Source organism: Rhamphochromis longiceps, linkage group LG14, assembly GCF_057381845.1.
Source record: "Rhamphochromis longiceps isolate RC_006_pf linkage group LG14, R_longiceps_female_GT1.1, whole genome shotgun sequence".
NCBI lineage: Eukaryota > Metazoa > Chordata > Actinopteri > Cichliformes > Cichlidae > Rhamphochromis > Rhamphochromis longiceps.
This window is the reverse complement of record NC_140570.1, coordinates 5,237,142-5,251,650: the sequence shown is the minus strand read 5'-3', so window position 1 is coordinate 5,251,650 and position 14,509 is coordinate 5,237,142. Positions and strand designations below refer to the sequence as shown.

The 14,509-nt window shown below is 40.6% G+C and overlaps 1 protein-coding gene across 4 annotated transcripts in view; it reads left to right on the top strand.

Annotated features, from left to right (window-relative positions):
• The window catches only part of nf1a (neurofibromin 1a), a 134,757-nt gene that overhangs the window by 13,342 nt on the left and 106,906 nt on the right, over positions 1 to 14,509 (top strand). For all 4 annotated transcript variants that reach the window (XM_085380819.1, XM_085380818.1, XM_085380820.1 and 1 more), the window contains exons 2-4: positions 3,023 to 3,166; positions 7,503 to 7,586; positions 10,498 to 10,694. In XM_085380819.1, the coding sequence (XP_085236945.1) occupies positions 3,023 to 3,166; positions 7,503 to 7,586; positions 10,498 to 10,694 (425 nt within the window). The remainder of the gene's footprint in view (positions 1 to 3,022; positions 3,167 to 7,502; positions 7,587 to 10,497; positions 10,695 to 14,509) is intronic.

Here is a 14,509-nt window from a genome sequence, read left to right as displayed (position 1 = left end):
CAATCCAGAATAATTTTCTGGATGGAATCTGGGATGAAAAGCTCAAATGAAGACTTGATGTCCTGTCAGCCGTGTTGGCCCTGGCTTATCACAGTAACAGCTCTGCAGGGTGGCTCATTTCTTGGGCAAGAAGACCATTCAATTTCACCAGTTATTGACATCCATATTTCTTCACTTGCTGTCTGGTGGGCTTGTTCTGGTCCTGGAGCTGGCTGCAGATGGGGTACTCGCCTTCGTTTTGTTACTAAATGGTGCTCAACCTCATCGTCTTCTTCAAAGTCACTGTCAGACTCTGAATTTTCAGAAATGTGAAATATTCTGAAACCTCTTTGTCAACATCATCATCCAAAGCTCCTCTCTCTTCCAAAATCAATTGGACGGCCCTCGCAGCAGATAATCTTTTGCCATCTTGATCAGTTGTGATAAAGAACCACACTGGCAAAGTCTTATTTATAGTATTATGCCCCTAATTTGCAGGTGGGACAGGGTATGAGAAAATAAAATTTGGATCCCTCAAGAAAGAGGGTAAAATGTGCGGGAATGTAAGAGCAGACGATGTTGATAGTTGAATTTTCAACAATGTTGCAACTTTGTGCGGGAGCAGGAGGGGAAGAAAACACTATCAGCAGCACCAGAAAGGAGGAAGACAGAGTATGGGAACACAGGACCTACACTTTCAACACTTTTATTAGACCCGAACACCTTGTATGTAATGTAAATGCGTGGGGGGAGGTACAGTATGAGGTCATTGAAAATTAGTTCGGATTTATGTTCTTCACAGAAAATAAGCCAAAGCCAATGAATTTCAGGTTGAAAAAATAATTAATTGTTTAATTTTTCTTTTGAAAAAAACTGAAAACGGGTCTCACAGACCCGAACACCATACAAGGGTTAAGCAGCCCAATTAAGGTAACTGACCCTCATCACCAATTTCTTGGCTATAAACATTTTTCTCAGACAGTTTTTTTCTAGATACACACAGTGTAGCGAGACAGCTGAACGCCTGTGTTCACTACCTCATCAAACTGGTGGTCGCACACCTGATCCATATATGAACTTCACTGAGCCAGTGCTGTACTTCATCTGCTGTTTGTTTCCCTTGGAGCATAAACAGATCACAATCAAGTGTCACTTGTGTTTATGTTCTCCTTCATTTACATTTGGAAGTTTGATAGAAATCTGTACCAAGGCGATATACAAAGTCTTTTAAAAACTGTTTATTATTTTGATTGTATTTGTTTTATTTCCTATAAATAAGAAAATAAATACATGAATATTAAAAAAAAATTGTAAAAGTGAATATCCATGATGCCCTTATTACAATAATCATGTTTGAACAGTTCATTACTGGATGCAACTAAAAAGACCATGGTCGGAGCAAAAGAGGAGTTTGGCAGAAATGCAGTCTTGGGTCAATCTTGGATATCTGACAATAGTTTTTTTGTTAATGTTGGTCTTGATAATTATAACAATGAACAAAAAGGTGATACATTTTATATTTATAAGCATACATACAGGGAGTGCAGAATTATTAGGCAAATGCCACCAGTTTGGCCATATTTCAGAGCTGCAACATCACTGGAGTGCCCAAAAGCACAAGGTGTGCAATACTCAGAGACATGGCCAAGGTAAGAAAGGCTGAAAGACGACCACCACTGAACAAGACACACAAGCTGAAACGTCAAGACTGGGCCAAGAAATATCTCGAGACTGGTTTTTCTAAGGTTTTATGGACTGATGAAATGAGAGTGAGTCTTGATGGGCCAGATGGATGGGCCCGTGGCTGGATTGGTAAAGGGCAGAGAGCTCCAGTCCGACTCAGACGCCAGCAAGGTGGAGGTGGAGTACTGGTTTGGGCTGGTATCATCAAAGATGAGCTTGTGGGGCCTTTTCGGATTGAGGATGGAGTCAAGCTCAACTCCCCGTCCTACTGCCAGTTTCTGGAAGACACCTTCTTCAAGCAGTGGTACAGGAAGAAGTCTGCATCCTTCAAGAAAAACATGATTTTCATGCAGGACAATGCTCCATCACACGCGTCCAAGTACTCCACAGCGTGGCTGGCAAGAAAGGGTATAAAAGAAGAAAAACTAATGACATGGCCTCCTTGTTCACCTGATCTGGACCCCATTGAGAACCTGTGGTCCATCATCAAATGTGAGATTTACAAGGAGGGAAAACAGTACACCTCTCTGAACAGTGTCTGGGAGGCTGTGGTTGCTACTGCACGCAATGTTGATGGTGAACAGATCAAAACACTGACAGAATCCATGGATGGCAGGCTTTTGAGTGTCCTTGCAAAGAAAGGTGGCTATATTGGTCACTGATTTGTTTTTGTTTTGTTTTTGAATGTCAGAAATGTATATTTGTGAATGTGGAGATGTTATATTGGTGTCACTGGTAAAAATAAATCATTGAAATGGGTATATATTTGTTTTTTGTTAAGTTGTCTAATAATTATGCACAGTAATAGTCACCTGCACACACAGATATCCCCCTAAAATAGCTAAAACTAAAAACAAACTAAAAACTACTTCCAAAAACATTCAGCTTTGATATTAATGAGTTTTTTGGGTTCATTGAGAACATGGTTGTTCAATAATAAAATTATTCCTCAAAAATACAACTTGCCTAATAATTCTGCACTCCCTGTAATAGTTCTGTAAACCATAACCTGCACCCAAGATAGGAAAAACAAGAAGTAGAAGCTGTAGTCAACAACTATAGCAGTTGCCCATTGTTTTCAGACAATAGCTTAGGGGCAGTTTAAAAAGAGACATAATTTTAACAAGAGGATCTCTAAATGAATGCATCCCAGAGGAAAGCAATTAAAATGAGAAGAGTATATAGCACATCATGCAGGATGGATAAACAACATACAGTGTGTAGCTTTAAAGGCTAAGCCTGCCAAAATGTTCTAGGTGAACGGTGTTCTCTAAATTTTTAGTCAGGCCACGACAGAAATATTTTATTTACTGAATGTCTCACCTCTAATTTCATGGGGTTTTTTTGTTCTTTTTCTCAGCTTCCCATTAAAGTTGGACACCAGAACACCCACACCAAAGTCAGCACAGAGCACAACAAGGAATGTTTGATTAATATCTCCAAGTACAAGTTCTCCCTTGTCATCAGTGGTCTTACCACCATTCTCAAAAATGTCAATAATATGGTAAGTGCATTTTTCCTACTCTCCTAGTCATAATAGTTACATGCACACACTTTAAACAAATCTTTTAGATTGTTGATGTATGTTGCAGGATGTGACATGTGTTGATCAGGCTTGTTGTGGTAAACTGCAAGGCTGCTTTATCAGACTTGTATCGGGGCAGGTTGGAGGTCAGTTCAACACTTAACCCTTTAAGACCTACCATAGAACCAAGTCCGCCAGAGCTTATATTATATTTTTACATGCTGTAGTGCCATTTTTGGGAGCATTTCAAGTTGCTATACATCAATACAACCATTATAGCCCAGATTCTAATAATATGTCTGCATTAAGTGCATAGTAATTACATAAATTGCAAAAAAGTGCAATAAACTACAAAAAAATTGAAAATCGTTTTTGTTTTTTTAACATATATTTCTTATATATTGAAGAAATATATGTCATATATTGCTCTCAGGCAGCACGGTGGTTAGCACCGTTGCCGCACAGCAAGAAGGTCCTGAGTTCAATTCCAACACCAGGCCGGGGTCTTTCTGTGTGGAGTTTGCATGTTCTCCCCGTGTTTGCGTGGGTTCCCTCCGGGTACTCCGGCTTCCTCCCACCGTCCAAAGACATGCAGCTTGTGGGGATAGGTTAATTGATTAATCCAAATTGTCACTAGGTGTGAATGTGTGAATGAATGTGATTGCAAATGGTTGTCTGTCCCTGTGTGTTGGCCCTGTGACAGACTGGCGACCTATCCAGGGTGTACCCCGCCTCTCGCCCTACAACAGCTGGGATAGGCTCCAGCGCCCCCCGCAACCCTGAAAAGGATAAGCAGAAGCGAATGGATGGATGGAACATATATTTCTAGTTAGAGAAATTTAAGAGGCTTATCCCTCAAAACTGTAAATACAAAAAAGTTGCACAAAATAGCTTCCTACCACAGGAAATTTATTTTGAGTGTCTTCATAGTTTTATTTTTGAAATACACCAATTTTTATATACTGCAGGAAAAACGAAAATAAATATTATAATGCAAATTTGCAAAAAAGCAGCATATGCATCAAAATAAACTATTTCCAGCAGTGCAATATGAGTCCGAAGCATCCCAGAAACGACACAGAAAGTCATAAAGTCAAAGAAAACTTTTAAAAACACCAGAATAGGCTCATGAGGCCCTGATGGTAAAAAAAAACTACAATTCCGCAAAATGACATCACTTCCGGTTTCGGGCAGGTCATGGTGGACATGCAATAGTTCGCGCTGACGTCTATTCCAACATAGGAAGTGTTATGAACAGCTGATCGGATCGGCAGAGTGTGTTTCTGGAATATTATGTTTTTGTTGCTGCAAGCGCTTTTTATGCAGTTTTTGCAAAGCTTTATGTGGAAGAAAACTGTGACCTAGGACAAGCTGATGGCATAAGATGTAAGTACAACTCCTCCGGTTTCATATGCAAAAAAAATTATTGTGCTAGCTTACGTGGTTGCAGAGCTACCGGGATTTAAAAATAGTTACGCAAAACAGAGCGTGCCCGCTCCAACCGGCTTTAAAGGGTTAAATGAGGCATAAAACGCTACAAATGGAAAGGCTAATTTACACCATTGAGCCCTACTCTCAAGAACCTGATGACTATTGGAAATTCTAATATCCATCAGCATGTCCGCAGGAAATCTCCATGTTACAATATCCTTCAATTACATTTGGGATTCGCTTTTCCTCACTTCTGATATGAAGTAAGTCGTTTTACTTACTTCATACGGGGAATTATTTTTCCCCACATCATCAGTGAGATGATCAGTCATCAGTGAAATAATGTGGCGAAAAAAACAAAAGATCTCCAAAAAGTGTGCATTCTTGTCCTCAGAACATCAGATTCTTTTCTTTTTCTTTTTACCCCCTCTTCATACACATTGGCCTACTTTTCCCTGCAGACATGCTGATGGGATTCCCAATCGTGCTTTGGAAAGAAACTTTATGTTTGTGGTGTGATGTGGATGTACACTCGGCCAAGGAGGGAAATTCGGGAAATTCGGTTTCTGTCAGTCCGGTGAATCACCTGTCACCTGGCTCAAACAGCCTCTCCTCCATACAGTCCTCATTTATGAGAAACCGACAGTAAGGTGGACAGTATGTCCTCGTCACTGTTGCAGTCAGGGAGAGCCCGCGTGTGATCCCCTTTAACTGATTTTTAGTTTTAGTGTTGTTTTTCTTCCCTCCAAGTTATAGGTGCTGGACTTTAACTCAGGACCTTCTTGTTGTGAGGCAACAGCAATTTAAGGATCTTTTAGATAGTTGTGTTCGAAAATCTTGGTAGATCACCGATTTCTGAAATACTCAGATAGCCTGTCTGCCCGCACACTGTTTACAGTCACTTCAATTTAATTCAATTCAATTCAATTCAATTTTATTTATATAGCGCCAAATCACAACAAAAGTCACCTCAAGGCGCTTCATAGATACAGAGAAAAACCCAACAATCATATGACCCCCTATGAGCACTTTGGTGACAGTGGGAAGGAAAAACTCCCTTTTAACAGGAAGAAACCTCCGGCAGAACCAGGCTCAGGGAGGGGCGGCCATCTGCTGCGACCGGTTGGGGTGAGAGAAGGAAGACAGGATAGAAGACATGCTGTGGAAGAGAGACAGAGGTTAATAACAGATATGATTCAATGCAGAGAGGTCTATTAATACATAGTGAGTGAGAAAGGTGACTGGAAAGGAAAAACTCAATGCATCATGGGAATCCCCCGGCAGCCTACGTCTATTGCAGCATAACTAAGGGAGGATTCAGGGTCACCTGGTCCAGCCCTAACTATATGCTTTAGCAAAAAGGAAAGTTTGAAGCCTAATCTTAAAATTAGAGATAGTGTCTGTCTCCCGAATCCAAACTGGAAGCTGGTTCCACAGAAGATGGGCCTGAAAACTGAAGGCTCTGCCTCCCATTCTACTTTTAAATACTCTAGGAACAACAAGTTAAATCACCTCTCTACTTTAAGGTTAATCTTTAAGGTTGTCTTGACCGTGTCTGAATGCATTGTTAATTTTTAAGATGTTTTATTTGGGTCTTTCCATCTCTTCAGCAATTTTTAGAACATTTTCTGCTTGACCATTCCAATTTGCATAACTAGAGTAAAATGGAGTAGCCTTCTGGACAGAGAGCTCCGATGTTATTCCCGGGATCTGCTGGAGCCACACAGTTATTTCATTTTTAACTTTAATTTTTATATTTTTATTTTATTTTATTCCTTCCTAGTTAAATGTACCCTTTTCATATTTATTTCCTATCTTATTCATAGCCTTTTCATTTTTCTTTAGGTCACGAGCAGTTGTGTAAGCATTTCACTGCATATCGTGCTGTGTATGACTGTGTATGTGACAAATAGAATTTGAATTTGAACCTTGTTGCTTCTCAGATTAACCCTTGATTGAGTTTAAGGCTAGTTACTAAAGTTCATGCACTCTGCTCTATGGGATTCTGTCACATAAGATAAGATAAACCTTTATTAGTCCCACACATGGGAAATCTTTTGGTCATGGCAGAAAGTACAAGTTTAAGAGCAGTAAAACTTAAGAAGAACACAAAAGAATATGATAAGATAAACTAGAATAACATACTATTCCTCAAGAATAAAATACTATTATAAAATAGAATAAAGTGCTCTGTTATAGTAGGTAAATTGCTTTTGGTAATATTGCACATCAGGGAGACAGTTACAGTTGTGTACAGGATGTGTGTCTGTCTGCACATGTGTGGTCATCTGCAGAGACCATGCTGTAGAGTCTGACAGCAGTAGGAAGGAGAGACATGCGAAATCTCGCCGTCCCACATCGTGGGTGCAGCAGCCTGCCACTGAAGGAGCTGCTCAGTGCTGTCAGAATCTCCCAACCTGTGCCTGTGGAAGTCTACCACCAGCTCCTTGGTTTTTCTAGTGTTGATCTGGAGGTATTTCTGCTGGCACCAGTCCACAAAATCTTGGGTCAGTTCTCTGTACTCCCTGTTGTCCCCATCAGTGATGAGGCCTAATATTGCAGAGTTGTCAGAACTTCTGCAGGAAGCACGGGGTGGAGTTGTGGGAGAAGTCTGCATTAGAGTAATTACTTTATGGCGTACCACCATAAAGTAATTACTCTGGAGTTCAGAACTGGACTGAGATCACCCCAAAGGGTCCCAGTGTGGTTGTTTTTGCCTTACGCCTAAGTGAATTTACTGTGTTCACATCTGCGAAAATTAAGTTCACAACAGCAGAAAAAAGAATGAAAATTTGATTTAAGCAGACTAAAAAGCATAGGTATGAAAACACCCTAAGATTTAAGATCTAATTCAGTGATGTTATGTCTGTGCCTGTCTTCACAGCGGATATTTGGAGAAGCATCTGAGAAGAACCTCTACCTCTCTCAGCTCATCATTCTAGATACCCTGAAGAAGTGCCTGGCTGGGGTGAGCTTTACCCTCTCACAATATGGTTTTGTTCTGTCAGGGAAAAAAAATTCACTTGAGCAAACTTAGTTATGTCTAAGTGACCTCATCTTATTGAAGACCATATCTAACTAAGGCAACATTGACTTGACAGTGAAATTTTCTTTCCGTAATTTGTCAGTAGATGGCACTATAATACAGTGTAACGCTTGTGATCTTGAGGGCCAATTAAATGAGACAGTCTAACCTATGAAGTGCCACTCCTGCTGCATAGCAGCCGTGACACCAGCAGCTTTGTTCAGCAAAATGTAGATAATGTAGTTCATGAGACTTGCTTTATTTCACTTTGACTGTATAATATAGATATAATAGAGCTTACATTCATTTTAACACATTAAATATATTTTATTAAAATTACCGGTGGAATTGGTAGAAGTTAACTCAGTTGATATATACTGTGCTTCAGTAAAAATTTGAAGTACATTCACTTCCATTCAATATCATTTTATAACTTCTTCTACTCTACTAGGCTTCATCTCAGAGATGAATGTTGTTCTTTTAATATATTTTAATATATTGTAACCACTACACCCCAATGCAATATGTGTTTAGTTTGTTTAAGTCAAGATGTTCACTGGATAACTTTGTATCACTGGAATACTCTATTCACTTGTTAGACTCTTGCGGCAATATTTGGCTGTAGAACAAAGGAGAAGCTCGAGTAATAAGTCTAGTTACAGACTTTGTCAGTACAGGAAAATCAATTTCTTACCATCTAACAGGAGATTTGTGCTTATGTGTTAAATCTAGACCATAGGTTGTTAACTACAAACCCCTCTGAAGCACAATGACACCAAGACATTGGGTCAAACTTTTCAACCAATTTCTTTAGGAGTTCTTGGTGCTAAGAGTGCCAACATTCGAGGGCCATGTAGGTTTGGGGCACTTTTTTTGCCTTAATAAATTAAATCCTTTAGGAGCTTTTTGTATTTACTTGGCTTATCTTTATCTAGTATTAGACTTTGTTTGATGACCTGAAACATGTGAGAAATATATGACAAACTAAGAAATCAGGAAGGGGGCAAATGGTTGTAATTAGAGCTGGGCGATAGAACGATAACGATATGTATCGCGATATAACTTTTACTCGATAGAGAAATTAAGCTATCGCGATAGACCTAGCCGCTCTTGTCCTCAAAAAAAAAAAAAAAAAAAGGTCAGCCATTCCAAATTAAGTAGCGCAGAGCCGAACCAATCACAGCCGCAGCGTCACGTCGCGTCGCGTGACTTGTTACGTACAGCACAAGTGCCAAGCCGCACGTGTGTTTGTTTGGGAAGCAGCCAGTGGGTAATGGAGCCAGCGCGTAATGGAGGAAATGAGTGTGCCGACTAGAAAAATCAACCGAGCGTGACCGAAGAGAAAACAGATGATGGTTCCAATGCCGGAGAGATTGTCGAACGGAAGAGCCATAGAAGTTCCGTAGTGTGAAGGTATTTCGGCTATTTCAAGTCTGACAAAAAATAGAGTAGCGTGCACTGTAAATTGTGCCGAAAGCAAGTCTGGAAATACAATAAACTGGTGCATGCGTCACACTGTGCGCCACGTTATTGTTTCGGTGAAATGAATTTCTACAATACTGTTAATTCTACTCTCTGCAGTGTTTAAATGCTTACATATACACACAGTTACTGTCCGTCCACACATACGACTCTGTTCTGCTTCTATGCCCCAGCTTTGTTTACTTTTTCCCACCGAGGCTTCTAGACTTCTGATTGGCCAACATTTCGGCACGGTTAGGAATCTAGCGCCACCTGCTGCTTTGGCATGTTCATAGCAGCGTTTTCCTTCATTTCTGCCTTTATGTGTGGACGGGATTATTTTTTAAAACGAAAACGGAAAATCTCCGTTTTCAAAAATACCCGTGTATGCGTGGACGTAGCCTCAGTCTCTGACTGGAAGCGCTAATTCGTCATTCGGCTTTTGTCAGACTAAAGTAACTGTTAAAACTGTTTGAAAAGCTAAGCTATACAACAAGGAGAGATTGAGAATTTCCTTTTAGTTCTCAGTTTATTTGATATTGACAAAAGTTAGTCAGTTTTGTCTGTTCTTCTGTAAAACAAACTAAGATTTATTTTTAGAATTAATACTTTGTTTCTAAGTGGAATTGACAATTTAGTCGTCTGTTTCATTTGTTCTATTTTGAAACTTAAATGCTTTAGCGGCTGCCTTTTGTGTAGTTTGCAATATTTGCCTTTATTTATCTGAAAAAGTCTCATGTTCCTTAAGTACATCTACCCTGTTGAACTTATTATGGGAAATAAATATTTAAATAAAAACAAGCTGCTGATTATTTCACATTTTACTTGTGAGCAACGGCACATTTAAATCTTACAAATATAGTTATTTGGCTTATATCGTGATAGATATCGTTATCGCCTGAAATGAAAAAAACATATCGTGATATGAAAAAATCTCATATCGCCCAGCTCTAGTTGTAATAGTATATAGTGCAAGAACATCAAAGATTTGATTTGACTTTGTGTGAGTAGAAACTGTAACAGACACATTGAATATCTGGGGTATAGTGGCAAGTTGTTGTCCGTCAAATTTAGGCTTCACCATCACTACCATTTCTACTACTATTATGTAGTGTAACTCAGAAATTATTCAGTGTCTCTGTTGCTGTTTCCCCTCATGCAGACACAAACCCCTAAGTACACTTCTCTTTCATGAATCTTGCTCCCCATGACCCTGGGATTGGTTTACCTTTGGCTTTCACAAAAATGACTGAAGCCTGGTACTTCTCAGTAGTTTGTGCTAGGGCTGTGTTTGTAATTTCAAATAGCTTCCCAATCAAAATGCCATTTCACATCATTGAAACATCATGTAGCCCTTTTGTTGATTGCCCTCCTCTTTGTTTTCCCTTCTCAGCAATCTAAGGACTGCTTGCGTCTGGATGAAACTATGCTGGTCAAACAGCTGCTGCCAGAGATCTGCCATTTCATTCACACGTATCGTGAGGGGCACCAGCACCAGCATGCTGCTGAGCTACGAGCCTCAGCTTCGGCTGTCCTCTTCTCTCTGAGCTCCAACAACTTCAGCGCTGTTTTTAGCCGCATTTCGACCAGGTAGCACATTCACCTAAGTCTGTCATTTGTTGTGTAAATATATAAAATGAAAAGAAATAGACCAGTGGCCTAGAGGGTTTGAGGTTGAAAAAAATATATCAAATCTTTTAATGAATTGAATGAATTTCTAACTTCTCAAAGAAGTCCAATGTGCCTACTTAAATTTTTATTTTTATTTTTTAAAAAAGGGTGAATTTAGTTAAGTGAATTAGATAATTATTAGTTTCAAATGTGTCTTTGACAGATTTCTAAACTGTTTGAAGGTCTAATAAAAAAATTAAGCAATATATACGGTGCAAGTATTCACAGCACTTTCTCCAAAATTTTACACACAATGCCCTGTGACAAAGTGAAAAAGATTCCTTGAAATTCTTGTAGACATATTAAAAATAATATTGCATAACAGAATAATCATGGATTGGAAGGCTTGACATGGATTGGATGGATTGACATCATGGATTGGCTAGTGCTCTCACATACACTGTCATCAATGGGAACTTTATATACACAGGCGTGTCTTTCTAAATCCAAGTCCAGTTGCCTGAATTTATACCTTTATGCCAGGTGGATTGCAATCAAGTTGCAGATGATCTGATCTGATTGCATCTGACAGATGATCAATGAAAACAATGCACCTGAGATCAGTTTTAAGCGTCATTGCAAAATGTGTCTACACACACACACGCACACGCACACACACACACACACACACACGGCTAGACCCCTCATGCTAACCAAGCCTACCGCAGACATGAGTGACAGAGATAAATGTGAAGCCATACCGGCTCGGAAGTCGCCTGGATTAACAAGGTCCGCATCAGGTGTCGAGGAACCAGGGCATGCTGATTAGAAGTGGGCTACTGGAACCAGACGGCATCGGTAGGCAAGTGACGAAAATAGAGCGCTATTTGAATGCTACTATGCAAGTAACCCCTGCGGAAGGGGTTACATGAATAGGATGAGGGCCTTATGGAGTCTTCGATACCCAGCATCCACATTAACGGCGAAACAACTAGTAGCTCTGTTTTCTAACATTCGGAAGAAAGGATTGCTCTCATGGCTAGAGATTCACAAGGTACAACACTCATGCTACAGCTGTAGGGGGCGATTGAAGAACTGAACTAAAAGATAAGATCATGGCGAAGCTTGAAACCTGGATCCTCTGTAGCCGGTTACCAAGACTACGTGAAGTACACTTGGAAGATTTAGTAGATGATGTAAATGAAGTACCAGGGACGGACACCTAGGGCTCCGATTACTAATGTGACCACTGTTAACTTCACCCTCCACATCTTCTCAAGCTCATCTCTGAGCCCTTGGCTCTTCTCTGACTTGACTCAACAAATACTTTAAACATACAGTGGGGCAAAAAAGTATTTAGTCAGCCACCGATTGTGCAAGTTCCCCCACTTAAAATGATGACAGAGGTCAGTAATTTGCACCAGAGGTACACTTCAACTGTGAGAGACAGAATGTGAAAAAAAAATCCATGAATTCACATGGTAGGATTTGTAAAGAATTTATTCGTAAATCAGGGTGGAAAATAAGTATTTGGTCACCTCAAACAAGGAAAATCTCTGGCTCTCACAGACCTGTAACGTCTCCTGTAAGAAGCTTTTCTGTCCCCCACTCGTTACCTGTATGAATGGCACCTGTTTGAACTCATCATCTGTATAAAAGACACCTGTCCACAGCCTCAAACAGTCAGACTCCAAACTCCGCCATGGCCAAGACCAAAGAGCTTTCGAAGGACACCAGGAAAAGTATTGTAGACCTGCACCAGACTGGGAAGAGTGAATCTACAATAGGCAAGCAGCTTGGTGTGAAAAAATCAACTGTGGGAGCAATCATCAGAAAATGGAAGACATACAAGACCACCGATAATCTCCCTCGATCTGGGGCTCCACGCAAGATCTCATCCCGTGGGGTCAAAATGATCATGAGAACGGTGAGCAAAGATCCCAGAACCACATGGGGGGACCTGGTGAATGACCTGCAGAGAGCTGGGACCAAAGTAACAAAGGTCACCATCAGTAACACACTACAACGGCAGGGAATCAAATCCCGCAGTGCCAGAACTGTTCCGCTGCTGAAGCCAGTGCATGTCCAGGCCCGTCTGAAGTTTGCCAGAGAGCACATGGATGATACAGCAGAGGATTGGGAGAATGTCATGTGGTCAGATGAAACCAAAGTAGAACTTGTTGGTATAAACTCAACTCGTCGTGTTTGGAGGAAGAAGAATACTGAGTTGCATCCCAAGAACACCATACCTACTGTGAAGCATGGGGGTGGAAACATCATGCTATGGGGCTGTTTTTCTGCCAAGGGGACAGGACGACTGATCCGTGTTAAGGACAGAATGAATGGGGCCATGTATCGTGAGATTTTGAGCCAAAACCTCCTTCCATCAGTGAGAACTTTGAAGATGAAACGAGGCTGGGTCTTCCAACATGACAATGATCCAAAACACACCGCCCGGGCAACAAAGGAGTGGCTCCGTAAGAAGCATTTGAAAGTCCTGGAGTGGCCTAGCCAGTCTCCAGACCTCAACCCCATAGAAAATCTGTGGCGGGAGTTGAAAGTCCGTGTTGCTCGGCGACAGCCCCAAAACATCACTGCTCTCGAGAAGATCTGCATGGAGGAATGGGCCAAAATACCAGCTACTGTGTGTGCAAACCTGGTAAAGACCTATAGTAAACGTTTGACCTCTGTTATTGCCAACAAAGGTTATGTTACAAAGTATTGAGTTGTATTTTTGTTATTGACCAAATACTTATTTTCCACCCTGATTTACGAATAAATTCTTTACAAATCCTACCATGTGGATGGATTTTTTTTTTCACATTCTGTCTCTCACAGTTGAAGTGTACCTCTGGTGCAAATTACTGACCTCTGTCATCATTTTAAGTGGGAGGTGGGGGAACTTGCACAATCGGTGGCTGACTAAATACTTTTTTGCCCCACTGTATAGCATGGGTCCAGAGAGGGACACATTGAGCACTTGTGGACATTGGTAAATGGCCTGCATTTGTATAGCGCTTTACTAGTCCCTAAGGACCCCAAAGCGCTTTACACAACCAGTCATCCACCCATTCACACACTGGTGATGGCACTGACAGAGGCGAGGCTGCCGGACACTGGCGCCACCGGCCCTCTGACCACCACCAGTAGGCAACAGGTGAAGTGTCTTGCCCAAGGACACAACGACTGAGACTGTCCGAGCCGGGGCTCGAACCGGCAACCTTCCGATTACAAGGCGAACTACTTTAAAATATAAAGCCTTTGAAACCAGATGATTCTTTTTAATGCACCCTGTATTATTATCCTTAGTAATCCCCTGACTTGGGGCTTCAGGCAATAAACGTGCCAACAATAAAGAATTTTTTGGGGAATCTTGTCCAGTAAGTCTCTAGGCTATATTTAGGTCCATTAATTATTTTTGCCTCTCTATTATTGCACAGTGGAAAACTATCAGTGTTTGGCCTCGCCAAAGCCCAAACCCCAAAGAAGAGCTTTGTAACATCCTTCAAAAAGCCTGTGGAACTATTCCTAAAGACTAAATAAATAAAGAAATAAATAACAAGAGAGTTCAGGCTGTTCTTGCTGTATTGAAGTACAAAGGTAGTCATACCAAATTTAGATTTTATCGTAAAACCGGACTTATCGTGCTTGTTGTTTTCAACATGTAGACATCCATTCGGGACTACAGAAAGTTATAGAACCTACAGTGCTATTTATTTTATTACAATAATTTTAGATTTTAAAACCACCTAGAGAATCCCACCAAGTATAAATCAAGCTTTCATCACACTGCT